The sequence below is a fragment of the Cavia porcellus genome, unplaced genomic scaffold (assembly GCF_034190915.1).
Source record: "Cavia porcellus strain 051 isolate PalLab524CR breed Dunkin Hartley unplaced genomic scaffold, mCavPor4.1 scaffold_24, whole genome shotgun sequence".
NCBI classification, from domain to species: domain Eukaryota; kingdom Metazoa; phylum Chordata; class Mammalia; order Rodentia; family Caviidae; genus Cavia; species Cavia porcellus.
The window spans coordinates 52,077,875-52,105,754 of NW_026947507.1; the positions used below are offsets into that span (position 1 = coordinate 52,077,875).

General features: G+C 45.7%; 2 protein-coding genes across 2 annotated transcripts in view; one reads left to right on the forward strand and one right to left on the reverse strand.

Moving 5' to 3' along the window:
* The first annotated feature begins 11,292 nt into the window (after positions 1–11,292).
* The window catches only part of Rspo3 (R-spondin 3), a 79,015-nt gene continuing 62,427 nt past the window's right edge, over positions 11,293–27,880 (forward strand). The window contains exon 1 of the mRNA XM_063235055.1: positions 11,293–11,786. Within this exon, the coding sequence (XP_063091125.1) occupies positions 11,690–11,786 (97 nt within the window). The 5' untranslated portion in view covers positions 11,293–11,689. The remainder of the gene's footprint in view (positions 11,787–27,880) is intronic.
* LOC134472768 (uncharacterized) lies at positions 12,951–26,236 on the reverse strand. The gene is made up of 2 exons (XM_063235058.1): positions 25,784–26,236; positions 12,951–13,742 (listed from the first exon to the last, which is right to left on the reverse strand). Exons 1-2 carry the CDS (start codon positions 25,876–25,878, stop codon positions 13,403–13,405), a joined length of 435 nt encoding a protein of 144 aa, XP_063091128.1. The 5' UTR covers positions 25,879–26,236; the 3' UTR covers positions 12,951–13,402.

A 27,880-nucleotide genomic window follows, 5' to 3' on the forward strand; every position in this document is an offset into this window, starting at 1 on the left:
CATGCACCACTACCCCAAACCAAAATGTAAATTTTAAACCTTCAAAAGCAAGGACTGTGCTCTCTAATATATTCTATCTGTACCAGCTGCTAGAACACTTCCCATATTTTATATATATATGCTTACAGTACATGGTATTTCTCATACTAAAAAGTAGAAGTAAAATTAGTGATAGTTCTGTAAATCAATGTGGAATCTTTGCTTCTTTATTTTTTGCCTTTTTGAGAGAGGGTTTTGCTATGCAGTTCAGGCTGGCCCTGAACTCACTTTGTGGCCCAAATTGGCCTTGAATTTAGTGTGATCTTCCTGCCTCAGCCTCTCCAGCGCTGGGATTACAGGCTTGCGCCACCACACCCAGCTCCAATGTGGAATTTTAAACACATTCTTGACTTAATCTGTCACACCAACCTGGTAGTCTATTTCAAGACAGCAGATATAGTGACAAATAGACTGTAATCAGGGGGTATAGCTCAGCAGTAAGCACCTGCTTGGCAAGCACAAGGTCATGAGTTCCATCTTCAGTACCAAAAATAAATAAATAAAAATAAATGTAATCTGTATCGCTCTGAAATGTGTTGTATTTTGTGCTGAATTCACCATTAAAGAAAGTACACATACTCGAAATCAGTATTCCTCAATCTAAGAATCATGCAAAAGGAGCTCAAAGATAGTTTCCCACCGTCTACAGAGCAGAGACTCATTCCCTTTATACTGAATTGCAAGACGTGGGGTTAAGCACCGTCATTACCTCTTGTTTTTCCTAACTCTGGTTATCATCTCTGCAAGGCACCTTTCCACACCAGGTCTCTGGTAAACAAAGAGATTTAGAGTTGTGGGGAAGCACTGGCTGATGTAGGTGTAGCCACGGGTCTTGGTAGTAAGGAGGGGAGGTGGGCTTCTGGCCTGACGTCCATGCCTGACCTTCCCAGTTCTGGACCTGTATCTCACTGCACACTCTCTGCCTTCACTGTGTGTCTCCCTGCTGTGTGAGTCTCCCATCTCTACTCAGCTGATGGAGAAGGGGAGGATGCAGATGAAAATGGGTTCCCAAGGTCACCAGACAAAAGGAATGGAATCTCACTTGCTTGTTAATATACAGATGAATAGCCTTCTCCTCTGGAAATTCAGATTTCTGATTCCCACCTTGACTCTGGAATTTTTTTTTCAAAGACTTTAGGTGATTCTTATCTCTAGGTCCATTTGAGAGAATAAAACAAAGTTTCTCACCCCTGGGGGCACACAAGTTTCCAGGGGAGTGTTTAAATCCGACTGCCGCCCCAGCACCAGCATTTGATGCAAAGCCGTTGAAATCCAGCCCATTCGCCAGCGCATTTGAATGCTCTCCTATGCTCCTTATCAGGAAGTAGCTTCTCCAACCGTAATGTGCATATGAATCACCTGGGAAAAGTGGTCCCGATGATTAAGTACCTTGTGACTGGGCAGCTCTAGGGCGCAGCATGAAAGTCAGCATTTTTACCAAGTTTCACTTGTAAGGAGCAAAAAACTGAACAACAAGGATTGGGAATGGAACCGAAGTGTGGCCAGTGCTTGTTCTCATCCTCCTTACACATACACACACACTCACAAGCACACGGTTTATATATTTTTGGTTCCCCTGATGAGTCAGATGGGCAGCGTGGAAGAGAAGCTTGGGAGTAACCTGCTAACCTGAACACGTGGAAAAGCTGTTCAATAGAGGAGCCGAGGAGGTACCACAGCCAGGACACTTTGCTCAGGCCCGGGAACCTGAGCTCACAGGAGCCACCGCTGAACGTCAGGGGCGTGTGGAGAGCACAGTGATTCCACTGGGCTAGGAGAAGAAAGAAAGGGGTTCTGCATCAGTCTTCCCGTGGACAGTCGGATTCAGCTCCCACACTGCCATGTCCCAGCAGCATCAATTTAGTCCACACAGACGGGGACTGTGATGGAGCCGAATTCATTCCATTCATTTCTCCGTAGCCTGAGAACGACTGTTTTCCAGCGATCAGAAAAGTATCACATTAATGTGACTGACACATTTCTTCAGGTCTTCATCATAAATATGGACTCCTGAGGATCTGCACCCTTCATTCCATTGGTGGCTTTCTTGCTATATTTGATACATTTATACTTCTGTCCACATGGTCTGATCTCAGCCTGCTCACTGATGGGCAGCGTGGAAGCTGAATCCAAAATAAGAAGTGAATAAATTTCATCAGCACAAAAATAGAATAATCCATAAATGCGCTGCCTTGTTTGTTTCAACAGGCTATTATTTTGCTCTTAAGTGTGAATGAAAAGTAAAAATCAAGATCAGTACAGAAAATTCACATGGAGCTCTGTAGGTAGAAGAACGAATAGGGGTTTCCACTCCTGAAGTATATGTAGAAAGATTAGGTGCTCTTTCTAGGGTGTAAAAACTCACCTGACCCTAGAACGTAAGAAATAAATAAGAAATACATGAAAGTCAGTGGGGAACTATCAAAGATAGAGAGTTACAGCGCTTCATCGAAGAACATAAATTGATAAACTCATCATTGCTTTAAACTTCACCAAGAGTTCACATTTCGGATGCAGTGAGAATCAAACAGCAATGTCTAGTGAAGGTGCTTAAGAAAAGCAAGTGGGTGAGTGAACTACTAAAGGAATGAATGACTTTCACCCATCAGGAGTACTGAACAAGAAGGTGGATTTCTAAACTAGAATGAGTGATAAAACGCTGAGTGCTGAATGGAACATTCCATTAAAAAGTGTCACCACAGTAAGGAGGAATGGTTTAGCCCCAATCTTGCTGGAGGGGCCTCAGGCAAACCACTTAATCTTGCCCATTAAGATCATCAACACTGGGAGACAGCTGCAAGCACTTCAGCCCTACAGTCCGATGAACTTTGCAAGTCAAAGCAAACTAGAACCAGGCTGAAGCACCAAAGGTTTATTAATTTCTGGGCAAAGGATGCGTACAGTTTTGAAATTTCAGCCCAGTACAAAACTGTGATGTTGACATTTGAAGGAAATGAAATTTGTTTTGTACTTCTATTTTATAAATTTGTTCATTGAGAAGAGTTTAATTCTTTGTCTTGGGCTGGTGATCAAACCCAGAGCCTCGCTAGGCACATGTTCTACCACTGAGCCACGCGGCCAGTTCTGTTTGTATTTTCAGAGGTTTTGGAAGGTGATGTGAAGTTCTCTCCCCAAGAACTCTTCTATGAAGGCAGGCATGTGAGTCTCTTAAGGATGCCCTAGATGTCAGCTTTGGGTGATAGGCAGGTCTCCTGGGGTGGTCTACTTAGAGCCCACTGGTGAGGACTGCCCAAAGCCTTGGGGAAAGGGTTCTGAAACTCCCTCCCTTATCCAAAACACCAAGATAGGTGAGGCTGGTGGCTAGAGAGGGTTTATAGCACCTCCATCAAGCACTTGCCAAATGTGAAAAATTCAGTTAAGTACCATCCATAGAGATGTAAATAATTTCAGCAATGATAAAGGGGAAGTTATAACTATACATGTACTTAGAAACAAAGTGGTAGGGAAAACAAGTTATATATTAAAACAGTTATTTGGAAGAGTAATTATCCTCAAGGCATTTTTTATTAGAAATTAGACTAGACTTGAACTTTCTAAATGTTATACTATATATCTCAGTCTGTTTCTGCTGCTATACCAAAAAAGCTTTCAACTAAGTAATTTATAAACAATAGAAGGTTATTATTCACAGTTCTGCAGTAGAGTCAGTGTCTGTCAAAGCTTTGTTCTCTGCTTCAAAGGTGGTATCTTCTTTCTTTGTGCCGTTTTGTTTTATTTTGTTTCATTATGTAGTTCAAACTCATTATGTAGCTCTAGCTCTAGCTGGCCTCAAATTCCTGCCTCAGCCTCTCAAGTGCTTAGATTACAGGCATGCATTACCACACCCAGGCATAAACTTTAAATTTCTTTCTTTTTTCTTCCTTTGTTTCTTTCATTCTTTTTGAGACAGGGTCTCACTATGCAGTTCAGGCCGGCCTTGGGCTCACTTTGTAGCCCAGGCTGGTCTCCAATTTGCAATGATCCTCCTGCCTCAGCCTCTTAAATGCTGGGATTACAGGCATGTGGGACCACACCAGGAAATTTTAACTTTCTACTAAGGATATACACATTAGCTCTGTTGTGGATTGGAGATAACTCACAATTCTTTGCAGCACCTCCTATCAAGAGATAGGCTCTGCAAACCTGGAATGGAGGCAGTCCCTGTGAGTTTATTTGACCAATAAAATGCAGTGGAATAACACCAGAGGACCTTCCAGGGCTCTTTAGACCTCCCCTCTCCACAAGAACCTATGCTCCAAAGAAGAAAGCCTCCTGGAGCAAGCTGCCATCCTAACCATCTCAGCTGACCTGGCTGAATGCGGCATGACGAGGGGTCAGGAGGGTCCGGGATGACAGCCAGTTCACCCATTGAAGCAAGTCCACAGGTGACATTTTAAGCCACCACGCTTAGAAGCACTTTGCTGCACCACAGTACATAACTGAAAGTGTGTGGCTTCCTCTTTCTCTTCTCACCAAGGCCATCTTACCCACAAACATAATGCAGCACTGGAAAGTCACAACCACATCCACAGAGTGGGACCATCGGCCCTCAGGACTGTTGTGGTTCTTCTTATTCCTCCTAATGGCTTGCAATTTCCCACAGCCAGGGTGCACCCCAACAGGCCGATGTGAAATCAAAGTATGTTTCCAGAAAGAAAAGATGATGTGGAGGGAGAGGGGTGCGACAGGGCCAGGGTTCACAGTGGGAAATCTCTATCACAAGGGAGGGCTGGAGAGCCCCACACACCCCCCTCAGGAGGCGCAGCAGAGGACTTCCTGTGAGGCTGGGTCACAGCACCCTGTCTGGGGGACCTTGTCCCAAAGGAAGGGATGAGAACAGAAGCGGGCAGACACCTGGGAAGGCCAACTCTCCGTTTCTCTGTTGGCTCCTCTACAGCAACTCAAAGCCTGCTAGGAAATGGGAGAAATGAAACATCATTTCTCTCCCATGAGAGGAATCTGCCTTTAGTGCAAGAACAGTAAACGGGTCAAATCATTAACCACAAGGACCCCCACATAGGTAGCCATTAACAGCATTCCCACCATGCCTACACAGACTTGGGAATTAGAGGAGGAGGAGGAGGAGGAGGCCTGATAAACCTCACCTATGGTTGCCTCCCTAGCAAGCAGGCAGCCAACTGCAACCACTGACCTCCAGGAAATAGGACAGCAGAGTTCAGCCTGCACCTCACAATCAGGGCCCCAGTCAAAGCAAAGGAGGCCTTCAGTATCCACACTGAGGCTCACCAGCAGCTGATCTCCTTCCTGCCACCCCCCATGCAGTGTCCTTATTTCCCTCCTACAGCACAGCATGCGGCTCTTACCGCAGGCACTTACTGCACGGGAGCGGGAGCTTCGGTGGTTGATGGGTTTACCTTGCTTATGAGAGCCATTCCCACAAGCAAGCACAGGTTCTAGTCACTAAGAGCCTTGCATTTCCAGGGCCTAGCTCAGAGCTTGCCACCTGTTCAGTGAATGTTAAAATAAAAGTAGTCATTGACCATATATACATCTGTAATAACAAATGTGAGCCCTGAGAGGTAAGTGTAGAGTGGAAAGAGGTTTGAGTTACGTTTTGTGTTTAAATATAAGTGCTTGGAAGGGGTGTCTCCTAAAACTGCTTGCTGAGCATGCCCTGATGTGCTCGTTCCTGTCCATCACTGCCTGTGATACTGCTTTTCATGGGAACACCAGTGTAACCCAGCACGTCATCCTCTCAACATCCTTGCTTTACAGGCTGTGCATCAAACTCTGCCCAGGTATCCAGCCTGGAATTCTGCAGAAAAGGTACCATCAGCAAATATTTGTAGGATGAGTGGATGGTGAATTGACCTTAGAGGCCACTCTTTACTCCTTCCTGTAAGGTACCTGTGGCTTACACGAGAAAAAGATAAGCGCGCCCATGAAGACATTCCTCCAGTTATTGTCAGCTGTCATTTGCTTCTGCAGCTCTCTCCTGCCTGCCTTGTTTGCTCTTTGCCTGGGTCTCCTGATTGCCTGGTACGATGTTGACCATGGTTGTCGCTTTGCTATTTGTCCCTCAGGTTCTACTTGTTCAGACTGACTTAGCCTGTGTCCTTGCTTTGACACCTGCTTCCTGACTTTCCATGGCTGATTCCCTCTTCTCTACCCCACAAGACAGGAGGGCATGGTTAGATCAGTACCAGCTGGAAATCAAGTCCCAGCTCTGACACATCTGTGTCACTTATGGACCTCACAAGAACTCTTGAAACATTGCTTTTTGTAAAATGAGTATTTCTGACGGTGGGGACCAGGTAAAAGAAAGCAACAGATGATGCTGAGGGACCCGTGGAGTAGGAGGAACAGGAGGCCATTCCTACTGCCAGGTGCGAAGTGCAAGTGGGATGAGGGATGGTTTTGAAAATGGCTTGAGCACTGCAGGCATGGGAAGACCACAGCTTGGCAGACCTGTAGTTGCCCAGGACGCAGCCATTTGCTGCAGTGATGCCAGGCAGAGCAGGGCAGAAGCAGTGCCCCCTTTCTCATGCTCTGAGTTTCTGCAGGAACCCCCTCTGGAAACCAGTGGAAGGGATCTCCGGTGACTTAGTCTTCGAAGTCAACACCCTGAGGGAAAAGAGAGGCAGAGAGAACATATCTTGGGTGTTAATCAAACATCATCCTTAATGCTTTCTCCAGGAGTTTGAATGACTTCCCCTAACTTCAGTTTTCTCATTAGTAAGGGCCTGTTTTAAGATAATACACACGAATGCAAATGCAAAAGTTGCTTTTAATATTATCTTCATCTGACATTCTACACAGTAGTACTCGGATGTTTGAGAGCAATTCCTCAACCCACAGCTGTGGCCACAGCCACTCCAGCTTCACTGCTGACCTTCTGAAGAGGTTTCTGGAGCCAGAGATGCAGATATCAATCCTTATTTTATTTTATTGTAGTTTTTTGGTATTGGGGATCAAATTCATGACTTTCTACTTGCCAGGCAGGCACTTTGCTACTGAGCTATGTCCCGGCCCAGTCCTTATTTTTAAAAAGGCATGATTAGGAAAAATAAAAAGTGAGTTTCTGACTTTGCATTTTAAAAATGGAAGCAAAACATGAAATGAAAGAAAATTCCTTATTCAAGAGAGCCTAAATTCTTCCTGCACCTATAAATCTGAACAACAAACCAAGTGATTGGCATCTCTAGGAGGTGTGGGAGTCCTTTTCCCCCTTTATCAAGGGGTCTGCTCAGAAGACCCAAAATTCCTTCTTCCTTGGTACCCCAAAGCTCTACAGAGTTAACTAGGATTCTTGTAACGGGCTAGGCATTCCCAGAAAATCAACATACTTATGAGCAGATTTCTAAATCTGGGCCCGTTCAATTAAACACGGCTCTGCGAGTAAAAGTTGTGATGTCACAAAACCCCAGAAATAGCCCTGGCATTTGCAATTATAAGTCTGTCTTTCTTTTTTGGGAGATGTTGCCATTATTTCTGGAGCTGACAGGGACTTTGGAAATCACTTAGTTGAACTTCCTCATTCTTCAGATGGAAAAACCTGGGGACCAATAAAAACACAGAAAAGGGACCCCAGGCCCCTGGTTCCTTTTACTGCAAACATAGCGCCTTTCCATTAAAGCTCTGTAATCAGGCACAACTTTGAGGAATTACACTCTATATAGTATTACTGGATGTTCACTTCTTCACTAAGACCAGCAATCAACTGATCTGTGAAAGCAGTGTTTTAAAATACAGGCATACCAGACAGTCCACAGTTTTATAAATGTCCCAGAACTTCATCTGGGAGGAAGAACATTCTTTCTTGTTGACAGTAAGTGATCCATCATCGGTCTTAATTTCTTAATGCTATATAACCTTTTAATCGCTTTTTAAATGGCCACAATCATCCTGCATCCTTCTGTTCTCTTGAAACAGCAGTAGTGCTTCCTCTCGGCACTTCAGTGGCTCTTCAGATCTGTCTGCTCTGGTTTACAGTCACACAGATCGGCCACAGTACCTTGCCTGACTCACTCCCTCTCGCTGCTTCCAGCTTCCAGCAACCAGAGAGCCCAGCATTTCAGAATCTGCACATTCGCTCTATGCTATAATGACTGATGTCAGCCCTGGCTTTGCCAAATTTCTCTCATCACAATTTCGTTATAGCCCATTCTGAATGATGGGGCTGTGCTGTCGCGCTGGAGCTCAAGCCCTTCCACATAGTTGCTGTATGGATTCAACAATATGACAATCATTTTCTTTCGTTAAAGTTCCATGGCTGCAATGGATAAAAATAACTTGTTGCTGTTGTCACTGCCTGTTTGGGGGAGGTGGTGGAGGAGAGAGGAGATATGACAGTAACCACAGTCCACAGAACCCTCTCTTCTTACCCTAATGAGTCTCCTAGCCTGAGTCTCTTAAATGCCTGCTATCCAAAGTCCCTGGGATTTTTTTTTTTTTTTTTTTTTTTTAAGAAAAGCAAGAAGAAACCCTCCACGTCTACTCTGAGCATATGGCTTTTAACTTGCTTTAGATTTGAGCTCTAAAATACACTGCCAGTTGTAGGCTTCTGTGAGTGTTGTTTTCTTTATTGGAAAAAAAAAATAGGTTCTATGTTGCACAAAATAGGCCATAATAAGCCTTCTGTAAGCTTCTAGGGCAGTTGAGGGAACTTAAGACTCAGCCAGGCAAGTAAACATGCATTTAATAGTGCAGAAACACAGGTCAGAAAAAAAGTTATTCTAAAGCACAGTGTGGAGAAGAAAGACTCCTCTCCCCATTGGTTTAATGTAACCCTGAAGTTCCTTCTAACACTGTCTATTCCTCCACAAGCTTTTCTTGCCCACCACCTAGCATTTCTTTGCTAGGATGTCTCAGGAACCATAACCTCTCACTGGGTGTGTTTATTTATTTACACTGTCATTCCTGTTCTCTTCCAAACTAACATATGTCTGCAGAGCACAGGGAAAGAAGTTAGTGTCTCTTTTCATGTTTATTTCCCCGAAGCTGTTCACCAAATTGCTTTTTTTTTAATACCCCTTTTGCAATCTCACCCCTTCCAGCTCAAGTAAACCAGATTAAAAAGAAGTCTCTGGAGTCACTGTCAAAGGGAGCCTCTCCTAGCCTTCAAATCCTCCACATTTTAGGGTGCAGACACTGCAGGTCGGGGGAATTAAGCAAGAAGGCAAGAGAAACTGATGCAGATGGGCATAGAAAAATAAAAGTGTTTTTTTTTTTTTTTCAGATAATCATTATTGGAATTGTCCGGTTTTCTGTGGCTTTCCTGGTTCAAAGTGATAAACTCAAGTTACTTGCAACTAGCCGTTGTGCAACAACAGATGTGGGCACTGCTTGTGTGTGTGTGGGGGGGTGCATGCGTGCACGTACGCACCCACGCACATGCAAGAGTGCTGGGTGGGGTGTTACAAACCGGGAAAAAAAAATCCAAAGGCAAAGGGATATCCTTCGATTCTCTTCTGGTTTATAGACTTCCTGCCTTCCTTCTAGAATCAAGCATAAAGAAATTTATGCCTCCTTTCAAAATTCCAATGCAACTATGCAAAACAGTAAATGATGCTCAACTAAGGACTCAGTGTCCAGTCTCTCAGATTCTAATTTTTATCACCTTGAAAAGAACTGCACAGTCCAAATCTCTTTCACATGCAGGCCATCTCATTTCCCCAGTCCTCCTTCAGGGACGCGCCATGAACACACCACTGGACTCCAGGGACACAGAATAATGAGAAGCATTGCAAACTTCCACAATGAGATGATGGATAAGGGGGATAACCTGTATTTCTCTCCTGATTTGTTGTCATAGGTGAAAACCATTCTGCAAGTCTTAGTTCTTTGCTGCAAGATTTGAGTAATCTCCTAATCCTAAATGAGCCGAGCATAAGAAATAGCAAGGTGTCTGTGCATCAGGGACTTTTCCAACGTGGTCTCCCACAGGTTTGGTGCTGCATGAACCTGTAGCAAGGCAAAGTGGGCTGTGTTCCTTCAGAGTCTGTTAACTCCACACACAGGGCAGGTTTATGTTTAAAATGCTTTGGGAGCCTGTGACCTTCAACTACTTACTTCTGTAGTGACTACTGACGGCTCACAGGCTTATGGAGAAGAGAGGAACTCACCCTGGCTACTACCGGCCAGGGCGCGTACTGCTGGCCTGGAGGAGCAGCCCCTGGCTCTGTGACCCCAGCACGGCCCAGAGACCCTTGCTCTCCGCCACCCTGGATCCCTACTTGTGCTAGGGACAGAAGACTTATGGAACGTCTCCCCCAGACAGAGGAAAGCTCAGCACATATTATTCCCAGTTCGCCAGATGAGAAACAGAAACGCACAGCGGATTGTCTAAGGAATATTGAGAGATGGAGGGAACCAGAGGAGCTGCACGCGAGGACGAGCTGTCTACTGGGGGAATCGCCCTAGGAGAGGCGGCATCGCCCAGAGCCGCGGCAAAGACTGCTTTGGAGGAAGCCACGGCACAAAGCATTTCCGAGTAGACCGTGCGGAGCACACACGCCTCCCTCCGGTCCTCGCACTCCGAGCAGGTAAAGTGCAGCCAAGATCCCCCGCAGCGCTGGGGGCTCCCTCAGCACCCCGTGCCCAGCACCCGGCTGCAGCTACTCTTGCTGAACGGGAGAGCGAGGAGGGACAGAGAGAGAGCAGTATCGGAAGGAAGGCCACGGGACCTGGGAAGGGGTCCGCGACCAGAACCCCTCCGGCGATTCGCCAGAGGGGCGAGGGGCCGCTGCCTGGGACCAGGCGCCGGCTGCAGGGGGGCGCAGGCCCCGGAGAGCAGGGTTCGCCTAGCCTGAAGCTGCGACCCCAGGCGGGCTTGGGGACGAGGGAGCACCAATTGACCTGGGTCTTGGACCCTGCAGCGTAGCCCCCACACCCACGTCCTCTCCTGGCCCTGGAACCCTCCCAAGGGGTTCTCTTGGCCCGCGGGGCCGTGCCTGCACCCCATATCCCGACCCGGGTCTCCCCGCGGGCCCCGAGGCGCCCGGAGATGCTGCGCCGCGGACCCGGGACCCCGCAGGCGCCTCTCGCCGTCCCTCTGCCAGAGCGCAGCGCCTGTACTTTTCCAGCTCTCTCTTTCCCTCTTGAAATTGAAAGTTATTGAGGTCGCTCGGGGTTGTCGCTCAGCAGTTTCCTTCCCCGCCCCCAGCTCCCCGCCCCCCGCGGCCACCCCTCCCCTCCCCCTCCGCCCCTATGGGGTGCTCCCCGGAGCCCGGCGCAGCACTGCCGAGGCTCGCGCTCGCCCTCGCCGGCCACAGCTCGGGGTCTCCGCCGCCCTCGGCCATGGCCGCGCCGCCCGCGCCCCTGCGCTCCCGGGGCCCCCGCGGCCGCCGCTGAGACCCGGGACCCGCGGCCGCCCGGGATGCGCCCCGAGGCCACCTCTGCTCCTGCGGGGTGACAGCCGCCACCCCCGCGGCGCGGCCGGCCGGCGCAGAGTGAGGAGCTCGCGCGCCCGCGCTCGGCGCCCCCGTCGCCCGCCCGCCCCGTCCGCGCGCCTCGGGGACCGCGGCGGAGACGCCCGCAGCCTGCCCGGTTCCGCCCGGTTCCGCTGCGCTGCGCTGCGCTGCGCGGCGCGGGTCGCTCCTGCGCCTCCGTCTGGCCCGAGACACCGAGCACGCTGAGCAAGCAGTCGGGAGCCGAAGGAGACCGAGAAGGGAAACCTTCCTGGGTTACTATGCACTTGCGACTGCTCCCCTGGTTTTTCATCATCGTGAACTTTATGGAACACATCGGCAGCCAGAACGCCGCCCGGGGACGGCGCCAGCGCAGAAGTAAGTGCGGGGCCGCGCCAGGCGCGTCCGCTCCCCCGCCCGGTTCACCTGTCGGGCTCGGGTCGCCTCGCACGCCCTGAGTCCGTTTCGAGCGGCGCCGGTCGGGCCACTTGGCGCCCCCCGGAGAGAGGGCGCTCGGGACTCGGGTCGTCGGCGGCGCCCCTCTACCCCTGCGTCCTGCGGGCTCTGGGGTCGGCTGCGCTGGGTGCCTCCCGCCCCACGCGTCATGTCTGGGTCTGGGAACGTCTGAGGCTCCCGTTAGATTCTCTCCAGGGATGGGGGCTTCACTGTGAGGGTGCAGAGGGGGACCTCGAGGCTCAGGGAGCTCCTCACCGGGCTGCCCGCGCTGCCCTCGGGTAGGAAGAGCCCTGGGTGGGCCAGGGATGCAGGGGCGAGCGCCTGCGGTGCGGCTGCCCGCGACGCGCGCGAGAGGCGAGGGGTAAAGGGCATACGAGTCCGAGAGCTGCACCCCGCGAATCCGTGCGCCCCCGAACCCCAGAGACTCGGGGATCCCGGTCATCCTCAGCCCACTGCACGTGAGCATCTTTGCCATCCTGGGCGTTGGGAGTGGGTTCGCGAGTGGCGCGCACTCACGGAGGGTGGGGTCCCCTAGAGCCTCTGGCTCCACGGGGCGCGGGGGAGACCGGCTCGTGACAGCTTCCCCGCGGTGGTCCGCAGCCCGAGGCGGACGCCCGAGCAGTGTGGACCGAGGAGAGAGCTGTGCTTCTGCCTACTCCGCGTTCCGGCGAGGCGAGACCCTCTGAGAACCCGAAGGCCGGGCGGCGCCGGCCCCGAGCCCGGGGCGCGGGAGGGGAGCCGGGCGCGGTGGGGGCCGCGGTCGCGCTGGCAGCTCGGAGCGCGGCGCTACTGGTCCCGGGGCCGATCCCCCGAGCCCGGCCCGCAAAGCCCCTCCGGGCAGCAGCGGGAGGACACAGCCCGGCTTGTGCGCCCTGGAAATTTGGTAATTGCTCCCCGGCCGCAGTTCGTCTCTGCCCTGCCCCTGGGCGCGAGGGTCCCCTGAAAGCTGTCTTTGTGCCTCGGGCTCAGCCAGACAAGGTTTGATTCACCTGAAAATAGCCTTGAAAACCATGGTCGGGTCCGAACGCCAGGGGCCCGGCCCAGCCTTCCCGCCCGGAGGGTCGCGGCGCGGGGTACACCAGGGCCTGTGCTGAACACGTCAGGGCGTCCGCTTTATTATTCTTGGCCTCCGAATGGTTCGTATCCTGGTGACTCTGCCACCCGCTCGGTGCAACAAGGGCGCGGGCGCCTTGCACACCCAGACTTCTCTCTTGGTGCGGATGGTCGGGGGAAGTCGCATCATGAGGCCACTGGGGAAACCGAGGCTAGGGCAAGCGTAGCCTCTTGCGATCGACCGTTCAGCCATGGCCCGTCGGGGATGCGAGCCCACTCCCACGGGGGACCCCTTCCCAGCTCACGCCTGCCCGATACGGCGGGGTACCGAGTGGCTCGTGTCCGGGTTTTGGGTCTGGGGCCCCCGTCAGAAAGCAAGGAGGCCGCCCCTGTGTCCCATCTTGCGCTTCGAGGAGCGGGTGCAGCTGGGAGCAGGGCGCGGGGCAAGGGGGCTGGGCGCAGCCGGCCGGAGGGCGCTCCCCGTCTCAAGGCCAAGTACGAGGCGCCCTCTGGCTGCGGCGCGGAGGACGGCAGGGGTGAGGGTGGGCGGGCGGAGTGGGTCTTGGAGGGCGAGGGTCCAGCGGGTCGAGGCTGTCCCAGAGCGGCCCAGGGCGAGGCCCCTCGCGCCTTCGCACTGGAGCCTGCGTTCGCGGCTTGGCTTGCAGCACAATCCTGGGAGAGGGGCGACCCCTGGCGTCCCCCAAGGAGACCGCGGGGCGCTCTTGGCAGGTGCAGCGCTTTTCTGAGTGGCAGGGAGGTGGAGGGCAGAGGGGGCTTGGCCACGGTGTACCCGCCAGCTCACTTGGGTTATTTCCTTGGAAATATCTGAAAAAGAGGAGATTAAAAAACCTTCTATAATAACTAAATAAAATTATATTATATTAAAATTATAATAAGATGGTGATCAAACGTATTTTTAAAAGCCGCCAGTGTTCCTATTTTTTCCTACAATAGGTAGCTAAGGTGAATGTTTTAGTCTCTTGACTTAGATTTCACATTTCTAAATCTTTAAAAAGCACTACGAAAAACAAAGGTACAGATTGAAGATGGAAGGACAGTGACGAAATTTTCTTTTCTAATGGAGCCTTGAAAGTTTTAGTAACAGAGTTTACTGCATGCAGATACTGATAGCCCAGAGAACCGAGATTGGGAAACGGCTTATAAAGACGTGTCTGAGTCCCTAAAACATATTTCTGCTTGCGGTAACAACTGTTAATTACTTTCTACTGTGTTACAAAGTAGTGTTTCCACTTAGAAAAGAAACGGTTTCAAAAGAGGAGTCTGAAGCTATCTAATGAGGGTTGAATAAACGCGTAATGACATTTTCTTTGTTCGGATTGCTGAACAACTCTTAGAGACAAAATATCAAATGTCTTCAAGATAAAAATTAAGTGCAGTCCTTATTGAAAAACCCCACCCATCAGCATTTTTGGAGGTAAGCCTTGACTTTAAGTATAGGATGCTAAAGCAAGAAGCCTGGACCAGTTTTAAACTCATTTCATTCCAAGTAAGTTTAAAAATCATCTGTGACGAAACAGTAGTAGTTACAGTAATAATAATGCCTTACTAGTGCATCACATTTCCCCTTGCATTCTGTGCGTGGGTCCCCAAAAAGTCACGCAAAATGCACAGGCAGTTATTAATGTCTCTGTCTGACAGAGAATGCCCGAGGAACAGGAAGGAGGGAAATGACCTGCACAAAGCCCTCGAGCCAGTAAGCGGCGCCTGTTCTCTTCCATAAACCTCACAATTAATTGGTCACACGTTTTGCTGAGTGTTGATCCATGTTATAGACAGCACGCTTATTAGGTAATAAACTAATTGAGGAATAAATTTGATGCTCTGTAAACCATCATTTTTCCAAATGTTTAGAGAACAGCTGTTCTGCTGGAAAAGTTTTTTGTTGTTTTTGTTGTTGCTTGAGACAGGGTCTCCTGTTCAGGCTGGCCTTGAGCTCCTTTGTAGCCCAAGCTGGTCTCAAACTCTCAGTGATCCTCCTGCCTCAGCCTCCCAAACTCTGAGATTACAGGTGCATGGTCACCATGCCCAGCTCTGCTGGGAAATTTTGAGCTGATATTGATATGCATTATGCAGTGCTGACCAATGTTAAAGAATTAAATACATAATAGTCACAGTGAAGCTTGCTAAATAAAATAAAATTATTTGATGACCCAGAAGACTGTGCAGGTTCATGCCATGCCAGAAAGTTTTTTGTTAGAAACAATAAATAACAAGTTAGTACCTTTTTTTTATTTGTTGCCGTCTATAATTTGGGTTTTTGTTGTTCAGATTCTAGACAAATGCATATATTAAGATATCATGGTATGTGTGATAATTATAATGTATCCCATTGCATAATCTATAAAATGACTTGAAGTTTTTCATAAAGAATTCTGAATAAAGGAGGGCAAGAATGTAAGTAAAATAATTTTCATGGCAATAAAATAAAAACAAACTTAACTAGCATATATTGGTAATGCTTTTGATAATGTTTCAGATCCGAATCCTTCTTTGAGTTCTGAATACATGCTTGGTTATTATATTGCTAATATTGAAAAATAACTGATGAAGTTGAAAAATGTAATATTAATTTTGAATGAAATTTGACTTGGATATTGTCTGCAATACAATTTTCCATCTGTCTATATTTGTCTACCAGATTACCTCGTTTTTGAGAAAAGCATTCTACAGACAGATGAGCAAACTTTTCTAGAAAATGTATGACATACCATGTAATATCATTATACATCAAAGAAAAATTCAAATTCATGGCAGTAATGAAAAATCTAAACAGCAAAAATCATTTATCTCTGGATTTTAATTCACATATCGTAACACTATCAAGGTTGTCTCCTAAAGTATTTTGTTATACTATTTTAATTGTTTGTTTATTACTTCAATAAGATTTTACTAACCACCTTAGAAATGGTAGTTTTGAAATACTGTCATTTTAGCTCCAAGTTACTCAAACTGGGAACATAAGAATGAGTGTGAAAGTGATTTATTGTTGTTATTTTATTATTCTTTTAGGCATAAAACATGAATAACGTTTCAACTTTTAAGTTGATAAGCTTTGCAAAATCGTTTCTCCACTAAAGATTTTCCTAGTATTTAATATTCTTCAAATTAGCTCCCCAGAAAGCAAAGAATGGAAATGACGACATGTTGTAAAATTCGATTTTCAAGCTATTATGCAGAAACAGTGCTGTATTACTACAGACTGAGTTTCTTAGCCATTTGATCATTTTAGATGATTGGAATCAGGACAGAGCTCGCAGATTGCCACTAAATGTCTAAAATATTTCCTAGTGAATTGTCTTTTCTAGATGCAGTGGTTCTTTTCAACCTGCTATATTATACACTTGTCAGATCCTCGTGTAGAGGTGAAAACCAAAAGATACCTATGCAATTATAACACTGAACCGTCAAAAAAAAAAAAAAACACCCTCTATTACATAGTGATTATTGATACACTGCATCGAGTAATGGTCTTTTTCCCTGTATCTCAACCAAAAACAATTTTCATTTTAAAGCATTCCTCTAATTCTCTTTCCACTTTCTCACTGCTCACTCACACTTCCCATCCCCAGCCTCTAAAATAATCCTTTTCCAAGTAGCGAGTTCCTGGAATACCACCGCAGTGAATATTGTGTTTCATGAAATGTAAGAGTCAACTTTGGTTACTATTAGGAAAATATCATTCAGTCTGGGGAACACGGTAAAAATCATGCAAGACAGTGTGTTGAAACTGTGTGTTTGACTTGGTTAGGGTGATTCCTTCTAATAGTGTGTTATACACTGGCAATCCTTTCAGAAATGAGAATTCGAAAAACAATATTATGTTGTAAATTACATAGGTTTATTTTGCCTTGCTCCTGATTTTGAGGGGAAAATGTAGATTGCTTTCTCTGTTGTATTTTTTCAAAAGGATTAACAGGATGAAATTACTTCTAAATTTACTGTCTGTTGGATGGCACAGTAAATTTGAAATATTTTACAATTTATATGTTAATTAAATATATAATGTGTGGGGCTGGGGATTTAGCCCAGTGGCATAAGTACCTGCCTTGCAAGCAGGCGGTCATGAGTTCGATCCCTGGTACCGATAAAAAGTTAACATATATATATATATATATATATATATATATATAATGTGTACAGTGTACACTTATGAAAGATACTGCCTATACTTTGTATTTATTTCATTCCATCATAGTTTTCACTCAGAAGTGCTAGAATATTACTAGTCATCCAGAAGTGCTAAGAATAATGGAATGAATGATCCATTAACCAGGATTTTGGTAGCCTGAGAATGCTAAATACCCACATGTCACTGAGTGTCAAGAAATCCCCTTTTCTGTCCTCAAAATTTCAGTAACAGGACACTTTTAAGCAGAATACCTGAAATCTTTCCATAGGTGATAAACAGTTTCAATAACTGAAAAATTCATTTAAAAGTACTGTATACTTACAGGTCCCCCTTATCTGATAAGAGCATTTCTTGATGTGTCATCTTGGCAAGGGGCATAGTTGTATCAATAAACTTCTTTGGGAAGATTCAAAGGAAAATTCAAAAGTATGATTACTCAGTTAGATTTACTAGCTTATAACTGTCTTTATATTTTATGCTAAACTGTATTTTTCAAAGCACCACCTTGTTAGTTTTCCATGTGACCTTTGAGAATTCAGTGAATAGCAAGTAAGCAACTTTGCAGTAGAAACATCCCAGAAAAGTAAAAACCAGTGTACGATGGGAAGAGACCTGGAAGCTGACCACTTGGCCGTAGGTCTTGCGCTGCTTCTGTTACTGAGAAACCTAAGTGAATCACCTTGCTGTGGTTGGCTATATTTACGAAGACAAACAAGGAGGTTGATAAAAAATTGACATCAAAGCCATCCCAATTATCTCCTGAACTTTGCAATCTTTTAGTATGAGTATATAAGGCACTAGTAGAGTGTTAAATAGTACTTCTAAGTTTACTTGTCTTCTCCAACTACGTTTTTCAGGCAAAGATTAAGAATGAAAAAACATGTAGGCATTCATTTATTATAAGGAAGTTTATGGTGTGAGAGTTATCATGTAGTGATATACTAATGAGCAACTCATAAGCCTGGAGAATGAGTTAACTATGCTCTGTCCCATGCACCGTGTCTGGTGTCTGAAAACCACAACCATGACATCAGTCATCACACGCAGTGTACAGCAGGTCCTTCTCCTCCTTGGGTTTAGAATCCCGGAGATTGGGCTTGTGATACCAAGCAGAGCCAGGCTTCCTGGCTTGCTCTCCATGGTAGGCTTTCAAAGGTGACGTGAGCTGAAAAGGAAAAGCCAGCTCTGAGAGTACGCTTTGAGGCAGTGAGGCCTTGGCTGAGACAGTGAGCGAATGAACAGGAGAATACGTGCCTGCAGACAGTCAGTGACTTTGGCACTTAATTGGATGTAAAAAAGAAAGGGAAGGTCATCTCTGGCCCCTGGAGCACGAGGTGGTAGTGAGTGGAAAACTGAGGGACAAATCTGAAGACCAGAAGGAAAGTAAGTACAAGTAAGTTTGGTAGAAAACTTATTTTGCTTTTGAAACTTCTTAAAAGAGCCAGTTGGACATTTTGGAAGTTAAAACCCATTTCAGAGTACCGAGGACTGAAGCCAGAACTTTAGAGCCACTCACACAAAGATGATGGGGTAAGTGAGAGGAATGCAGGGGTGCCTTGTTTATTCTCACCAACAATGTTTGCACCACCAGTATTGAGACTCATTCTTTTGTGGTAGCATCAACTTAGATGAATGACATTAAAGCACTTTCATGCAATTAAGGAGTTTAATATATCATTTGTAAATAGTGTCTCGTTTCTATGATGCTGTTATGTAAGATAATGGTATCTGGTATCTTGAGCTGTGGTTGTAGGCTATCAGTTGTTTCTGCTGAAGATTGTACTGGGAAACACATTACCTATGGAGCTGTGTTACTTTCCACAGATCATTCAAAAAATATCATGATAACAAAAAATAAGTCTATTTTTAGGGACAGAGTCTCACTATGCATACAGTTCAAGCTGGCCTTGGGCTCACTTTGTAGCCCAGGCTGGTCTTGAACTTGCAGCAATCCTCCTGCCTCAGCTTCCAGAGTGCTGAGATTACAGGCGTGCCACCATGCCTGGCAAAGAAAAAAAACTAATTAAAAAGTAATGGAACTCACAACCTGCACTTTCCAGTCACTTAAGCCACTGAGCTAAATCCCCAGCAATAAGTTTTTACGAAGTGTGAAAAGATTTTGAGAACCATATCATTTGGACCTATTATCTATATAATAGTAGAATTCTGCTTTAAAACAGATTTCTCTATAAAGTATGTTGTTTTAAAATAAGAGAACCTAAGGATGGGCTAAAACGGAATCTTCCCCATTTATGCAGTGCAACACCCCTGTGGTCGCTGAGCCTGAATCACACCCAGGTGCAGGCTCTCTCTCCTTAGTCTTTCCCTCCAGGACACTGTATCCAAAATGGTCTGCTCTCCTGTTCTCCTGGACACAGGCGTGGGCACGGATTAGACTGAGTTACCGTTCTACACCTTCCTGAAATGAATGTGCTGTAATGCAGTGTGTTATATGCACTCCCAAAAACTGTTCCCAGAAACCAGCTAGTAAGCATATCTATAATTATACCCCAATACAAAGCACATTCCTGAGAGTAAGTGGTGGAACAGCCCCCCCATAACCACATGATACAAACCACCACTACACAACATAAAATAGCAGAATTTGTGAGCTGCTTGTTTTAGAACACTGTTTCCTTAACACTGGCCCTCTAAGTTGGTCAGGACTCATCCTAATAGAGATTCACAGCTGTTTAAGTGTTTGGATGAGAAGCACTGAGGTAGCTTCTGCGCTTGAATTACCTGTGAAGAGCAAGCCCTTCCACAACTGCTCTTGCCGTAGAGCGCCGGTCCTCACAATCTCACTGCGAGGAAGAGCGAGCAGTCTCTGCACTGTCTACTCAGTCACTGGGCAGACGCGGGGACTCGGGTTTCAGGATAGGTCCTTCCAACTGCCAAGTTCCACCGCAGCCGTGGGGATTGGGGCTTGAGTGGGGACACTTTGTCAAACCTTCCTCCTCCTTTCTCCTGTTCTCTCTCTGTGTGCTCATTCTTCTTTGTTGGCCATATGATGAGCCGAAGTCTTCCGAATACTTCCTGTGTCACCCTCACCCTACACCTCCTTTCTGAGCCCTTCCTTCCCTCTTTACTTAAATCTGCCTACCGATGGCTTTCAAACATCAGAAGCGGCTGATGTGCTTTCAGTAGAAGCAACAGAATTACAAAGTTTGTTTGAAATCTTCTAAAACTATTTCCCCCGAGTATAGTGCCTGTAACTGGGTGAAGATTATTAGCTTAGGCCTGAGAATGTGGGCAGAGTCTATAATTTTGTAGTTAAATAGCAAAAACCTCCTATGTAATTTACAACCACAATAGATATTTCACTGGCTAGTGTGTGTTATTCCGAAAAGTTATCTTCATGATGCTTCATAAAAATCTGTTATTCATATTACTTTTACCCTGAGCAGGCTTCACTGGGAATTTATCTTGATGGGCCCCAGCTTACATTACAATCACCTGGAGATTTTTTTTAATACCCTGGTCCCACTCTGAACATGAAAGAATCTCTGGGGCTTAGGCCTGGACAGCTTTAGTTTTAAAGCAGTGCCACAATGTTTACAGGCAGCTGAGAATGAGACACACACAGAGTTGGACTCTTAATTCAAGAATAACTACAGCAGCCCAGCAGCACGGCAGCCACTGAAAACGCCAGTGCCATAAGGGATAAGAAGACAAAATATACTTGCATAGCGTGTGATAAAGGTGGACATCATATGAACAAATAGCACAAATACTTGTTTAAAACATAGTGCAACCTGGCAGCTCTGTCCATGGAGGGTGGATAAACTTGGGATGCTCACTTGTGATACCAGGGCTGTCAGAAAGGGGGCTGCCCCATCGAAGGTCCCCAAGGGAGAACAAGGTGCCCACACAGCAGGACTTGATGGGGAACTGGACAGATTCTGGTTCTGTAGTATAAGGACTCTGTCACTTGGAGAGGCTAGGAGGGGGGCCTGTTTGCTACTGTGCTTGCTGTGGTGGGGAGAAACAAAACACAAGGACTCTGCAAGGAGGGGCCTGAGCCAGAGGCAGGCATTTTCACAGCTACTAAATGATAAACAACTGTTTGCTTATTTGTTGGTTGGTTTTTACGTCCTGCCAGATGATTGAGGATGCACCCCAGCTTCTGCTTTGTGAGGGGATCTTAGTGGTTAGGAAACTGCCTAGGAAGAAATAACCATCCCTTTCTTGCATAGTTTCTACAGCGCCTAACTTGAGACCAGCTGCAGCAGTCGGTAACATGAGTGGACTCTAGCATAAGGGGCCAAGTGTGGTTGGACATTGATTCTCTAACCTCTTGCTTCTGACCTCGCGCCTCATGTGCTCATCTTAGGGTAGCTATCTTCATTAAATCTTGTTCATTATTCTGTTCTACTGCATGGTTGGGGGCGGTGGGGGCTCCTAACCTTGATATGCATTGGAGGAAAGCTCCGTGTAAGAGTGAGGTAGAAGTCTGGGCTTCTTGTCAGATTTAATTTTGCTTGTTAAGGGGGCTCTTTGGGAAAATTCGGGTTCCAGTGAATCACTAGGCCGAATCCTAGTAACTACAATTGCCAGAAGTAATTAGACTGAGGAAAGCCAGGTTGCTGGGGAGGAGGTCATCAGAGCATGTCTGAGCTGTTACTCCATGGTCAGACCTAGTTACTTGTCCCTAAGGAGTAGGAGCAATCAGGAGTTACAGAGAGCAGGAAATCCACCAGAAAACAATACTTTCCATCAGCGCTTTCCCCTCAGTCGGTCACCCAAGAGATCAAAATGGGCCGCTCATATGTGCACAGTCCTGGTCCTGTGCTCTTGTGAGCCACCTCTCTGCCTGCTGAGCACCGAGAACCGCCCCATCCACCCCATCACTCCCAGCTCTCCTCCTCCCTTCCTGAGCAGATGAAAGAACCTAAGGAATTCAGCCCCAGCCTTCATAAAAGAATTATCTTATTAGGAGGGAAGGGGAAGGGAATGAGTCTTTGTAAACATCCTTGAGTCAATTTAGATAGATTTATGGAGGGAATGCTTGACAATAAGAAGATGGTACTCGCATTCCAACAGAAGAGCAGTTCTAAACTCCAGAGCTAAAAAAGGCCAGGAGGAACTTGCTCTTAAAATGACACCTTTTAGAAATGTCATGGCTGTAGGTACTTAAATAAAAATTGCCAACAATTTTGATTGTGATTGCCATTCTAAGCTTTCATTATACGAACAATTAAAACATCGTTACATTTTTCCATCAGAATATATTCAGGAAGCACAAATACAGTGTATCTGTGCTTGACAACCATGGTGAGTGTTTTCCTTGGAAACCATAACCATTTCTTTGAATATCCAGAGGGGATATTTTGTTAGCTCATTTGATAGATTTCAAACAAAGACTCAAAACTCCTACTGGTCACTGTCCTTCAAATTTCTAATTCCTTTGTGATTCAGAATGACTTCGGTCTGTTTCCATACTACTCTTGAGCTCAGAACACTATTTTTCTGTTCAAACATGTGGACGGGTGATATTATTTGTTTTAAGTATGCAAAGAAGAAGTCACATTCTTTAGCCAGGGTCTTCTGTCAACCACAGGCTCCAGGTACCAGTTTGCTAATAAAACCTTAACTCATGCACTATCTGTACAAAAATATAGAACAAGATATTTGGTTTTCTTTAGATTTAATTTGACAGTATGGTAATCTGAGAATAGAAGAATCCTAATTTTGTGAAATTTAACTGCAGAACTTTGATCTATACTAATACTAATATGACATATATATAAATGACACAGAAAAAAGTTACTTGGTCACAAACCAATTATAGCATGCTGAGCAGCTACATACTTGCTTCTTACAGGGTGTAGTTTTTTTTCTCAGTTTAGGATGATGTTTTTGATCCAGAGTCTAAAAGGACCCACATGATCTCTTTTTAAAGAAGCAATTCAGACCCAAGGATGGTATCCAAAGCCTCTTTGGCCTGAATTCATGTATTCATTTATGCCAACCTCAAAATGATAACTCTTAGCCCTTCCATGAAAATGGAATTCAAGTTGAAAAGGCCCCATCTCTTCCTCACCCAGAGAGAGACCTCCCAAGTCTACCTGGAGCCTGATGCTGATCTAGTCCTTTAAGAGGGTTGTGTGGGATACCCTTGGAGGCCAGCTGAGCTCCCAGAACTTGTAGATGAGTCCTTCCCCTTGGCACAAGCACTAGCACCTGCCGTTACACCCCGTGCCAAGCCTCAGGGATGCAGCCTTTGATACATGTGTGTTTGCAGACATGTGGGTACCGTGTGCCCATCCCTGAAAATCTAACTTCTAGGTTTCAGGCCTTCTAGAGAAGCTCCATGCCTTTTCAGGCTTCTACCACCTTCAGTGTCTAGGAGAACGCTCATCCTACTGACATTCCAGGAATTCATTAAAAACTGTTTTGCCTCTAAATTCATATCGTGTATGCTACAGATGGAGTGCGTGCAATCCCGGAAAGCCTGTAACAGTTTTTAGCCAGACCGTTGAATTCGTAGGCCACTCACTGGGCAGACGCAGCGTCACTCATGAGATAAGGACATGGTTCCAATGGATATCACCATGGTTTTCCAACACAGTTATGTTGTCTCTATCTTTCTTGCCCCAAATTCATTTCCTCATCCAAACCACTGCTCAGATGAGTCGAGAAGCCTTAATTTTAGAATCTTCCAAAGAAAAAATAAACACGCACACAGCTGAGTTAATTTATAAAACACGGCTGCATTTATCTTGGCAGATTTCGCTTCTCTCCCCGGCGTACAGCCTTCGCGTGCTGACTCTACTTAGCAGCTCAGGGAGGAACAAGTTGTTGCTATTTATTAAGCACCTTGAGTGAGAGTCACAGCACAGGACAAGTTTGGTGTTTCTTCACACTTCTTATAGAAGTTTCTTTGGCTTATGGATAATTTACTTGCTGGGTCTCTGAAGCCTACATAATACTTTTTCTTTAAACCTGAAGCAAATACAGAGTCCTTTTTACAAGAGCAATAAACTGAAGTGGCTATTCAGATACTTCACTTGGATTTCTCTGCACACTGAAGTACCATTTTGTTAATACAAACCCTTCATATTTTAGTAGGTGGCCCCCTGAAAACCTAGGGCTGCTTAAAATTATATGACCAGGCGTGTCCCCTCCTCCCATCCCCACCAGCCCTCTGCTGCTGGGACGATGCCTGCAGAGTTGCGGTATTCACTCTCGACAACTGTGCTGATGTAAATATTTAGAGAAGTCCTTTCCATTAGAGATTAAACAAAGTATAAGTAACGGTTCCACTGTTCCTAGAAGAAAGATCTTAGGAACACTTGCAATAGCAGAGCCTGTGCTATCTGAGGCACAGGTTATGGTACTGTAGACCGGATGAAAGACTAAAGGGAAAAGAATCAAAAGGGGAATTAGAAGGGACTGTGTGTGATTCCGGCTGCAACATATCACTTTTAAGTTATCGCTGTAGAGATGGCAGTGTTTGAAGTGAACAGGATGTAGAGATAGTGAGTTCATTTAAAATGGAAAACAGTTTTTTAAAAAGTGGCTACTGGTGTTTTAATGGTTTTTAAGAAAATGTGGCAAGGAAGACAAAGCTGGGGGGGGGTGCCCCAGTTCAGAGTCCTCAGCTACCTCTCCATGTGGTCACCACGGTGAGGTCACGTATCTGCTATCCCACCTGATACAAATCTGCTCTCTCTATTATTAGTCAAACTCTGCTAAAAAGGACAATGATTATGCTCGAAAGCTTCCATCAGTGTCACTTTTTAAACAGTGTGGCCCCCCCAGGTCTCGGGATCCACGCTCACCTATGTCCCTCTCTGTGCCTCTCGAGTGTGTGTCCACGGAACCTGCCTCCAAGACCCCATCAGGATGCCAGTCCTCTCATGTTCAGGTCCCTTGTTTAATGTGGCATCATCTTGCCATGTAACTTCCGCACTACAGAGATCATCTCCAGCTGTGTGTGGCGACACATGCCTGGAATCCCAGCGCTTGGGAGGCTGAGGTAGGAGGATCATTGCAAATTCAAGGCCAGACTGGGCTACATAGTGAGTTCAAGTCCAGCCTGAGTGACAGAGCAAGACCCAGTCTCAAAACAAAACAAAACACCAAGCTTACAAACTTATATCAGAGGTTATTTATAGTATCTGTTTTATGTCTGTAACAACCTTTTAAATAATGCTGACTCTCAGGGGAATCTGGGGATGTGGGGCCTGTAACAGAGGAGAGGCCAAGAAATTTAAAAATTGGAAACTTCACTGGCAGAATTTCAGATTAATTTTAGTTTCAGTAATCCCTATGATGTCTGACTAGGAAAGGTGTATATCCATCAGAGCATTGCAGTAGTTTTCTTCCGGTGCTTACCTTAAAATACAAAGCTGTGACTTTAATTCAGCTTATTTGTTAGCAGGTCACTCTCTAAGACTGCTTATTGGTATCTATAGTTTTCTCTCCTGTACAAGAGAAGACTTAAAACTTCATGTTATTTTTGCCATGAAAGATAACCTTAAAACATCTACAGCAGGATTTTACTCCTCTGTGCTTTGCTCCAAACATGTAACAGTAACATTTATTGCTGAGTTTCCAGTTGACTGACTGTCACTGTAGCCATGTGTAGGGCTAAACCACAGGATCTGTGGACTAGTATGAAAGCTTGATGGCTAGAGGGATGTCTTCGTTACTTTTTGTGTTGCTGAGATAAAATACTTGACCCCCATAAGTTAAAGAAACAAAAGCTTACTTCAGCTCACAGTTGCAGAGGTTTAAGTCCATGGGCAGCTGACGCCAAGGCAGAGTAGCACATGGAGAGGGCATCCCAGAGAAGAAATAGTCCATGGTGTGGCGGGCAGAAGCCAACAAGCAGCCACAGCAACACAAGCCTTCGCTCTCTCCCTTTAAATTCCAACCACGCTGCAAGCCTGTTGATTGGTGCCACCTACACCGAGATATGGGCTTTCCTTATCCATACCCAGAAATAGGGCAACCCATCTGGTTACCATGCACCGTTATTGCTAGTGTTACACACTCCAGATCCAGCCACGTCCGAAAAGTGCCACCTGTGAGCGCCTGAGGCTTTATGGGACATCTACAAGTCATAACAAGATAGAAGCCATAACAAAGACACTCATGTATTTGGGCTTCCCCTTTTTGGAACCTGTGTCTTCTTGATTTAGACTCTAATGAGAGGGATCCACATTAGCAGACATGATATTGATCTCCATTTTAAACCCTGCTGCATAATTAGACAAGTCATTTGGGTTGTCATTCAATTGCACCCTTATAAAATGGAAAACGGGCCTCCTTTTGTTTAGAGAAGGCAGGAAACTGATCTTGAAATCCCTCTAACAGTAAGATTAATAAACTTTTCCCTTACTTTCATTTTACTTTATTATTATTTTTTGTTCTTTTTGAAACAAAGTCTCACTGTGCTGCTCAAGCTGCCCTTGAACTCACCTGTAGCCCAGGCTGGTCTCAGGTGTGGAGTGATGCCCCTGCTCAGCCTTCTGGGTGTGGACTTAGAGGCGTGCACCACCACACCGGCTTCCCTTTTCCTTCTTGCAGTGTATTCTAACCTCACTTAGTTCTCTGTAAGAATATTAAGAGGGTGAAGTTAGAGCTTGAATTCAAAAACATAGTTTCTCACTGTACTTTCCTGGGAACCATGTGAGGGTTTACTCACCAGAGTGAGTAACCTGTGTGTGAGTAAACCAGAGTAAACACTGGTTTACTCTGCAAACATCTGTTGTTAAAATTCAGAGCCTTCACAAATGACAAAATTCAGTTCTCCCTGTGTGTTCTTACTGACCTCCAAAGGTTTGGGCTAAAGAAATGCTATTTTTACATGGGTTATCTCATGCCTCCCTCACAACAATTAAAACATAATATTTTTGTCATTTTATGAATGAAAACAAAAGAAGATAGTCATGGGCTGTTACACCATATTTTAAGAGCAAACAAGCCCCCCCACAAATCTGTTGGAGAGGAAAACAGAAAAAAACCTGAAATTGGACGCCCTAACTAAAATGTCTTAAATTTCATTAATCCCATAAATAATTAGACTATTTACTGAAATTTATTATGTGCTGATATCATAAAAGTGAGAAAAACATTTCTGCCCTTTCAGTATTTTACAGTGGTTAAAATATGGAAACGTGATTATGACTGGAGTTAAAAATTAGTACTTGGTAACAGAGACCATTTCTTTTTTTTTTTTTTTTCCTTTTGTCTTTTTTATGAGACAGGGTCTTGCTATGCAGTTCAAGCTGGCCTTGAGCTCACTTTGTAGCCTAGGTTGGTCTCGAACTCTCAATGATCCTCCTGCCTCAGCCTCCCGAGTACTGGGATTACAGGTATGAACCACCACGCCTGGCTAACAGAGACCATTTCTAAGCTGTGGAGTCCCCGAGGTTTAGATTTGTTAGAACAGAATTGGAAATCAATTGCATGGTTTACCCTAAGCCAGACCCAGAGTTTTCTCTGGAGAACAAGGGCCCTATGGCACTGTGGGACGAAGAGCGAAGGGAAAATGATTTTGTCGTCTTGAGATTTATAAGCAGTGAACAGTGGTCACCACTTGGAACAATGCATGTAGACAGTCACAGGAAGTGAGCTATGCACTCTATAAAGGGTCCCGGCGTTGTTAGGTAAAGCTTGGGATGGAGCCGCCTGGTTTGGCAAAGCCAATTTCCATTTTTGGCACATTGATTAATTTCTAAAGTTGAACCCTCACACTGGTTCATTAAGTGGAATTACTTTACCAAACAAACACTGAAATATTGTATGTTTAAAAATAGTTCAGTTTTGTCCATCCCTCCGAGCATTTCTCAAACCTTTTATG

Bases quoted from the DNA above. Each gene is read 5' to 3' on its own strand.
- LOC134472768 (XM_063235058.1), bottom strand. From the start codon at position 25,878: ATGGACTATTTCTTCTCTGGGATGCCCTCTCCATGTGCTACTCTGCCT. The intron at 13,743-25,783 runs GTAAGCTTTTGT...CCTCTTTTTCAG, and splicing joins CTCTGCAACTGTGAGCTGAA to ATATTTCCAAGGAAATAACC.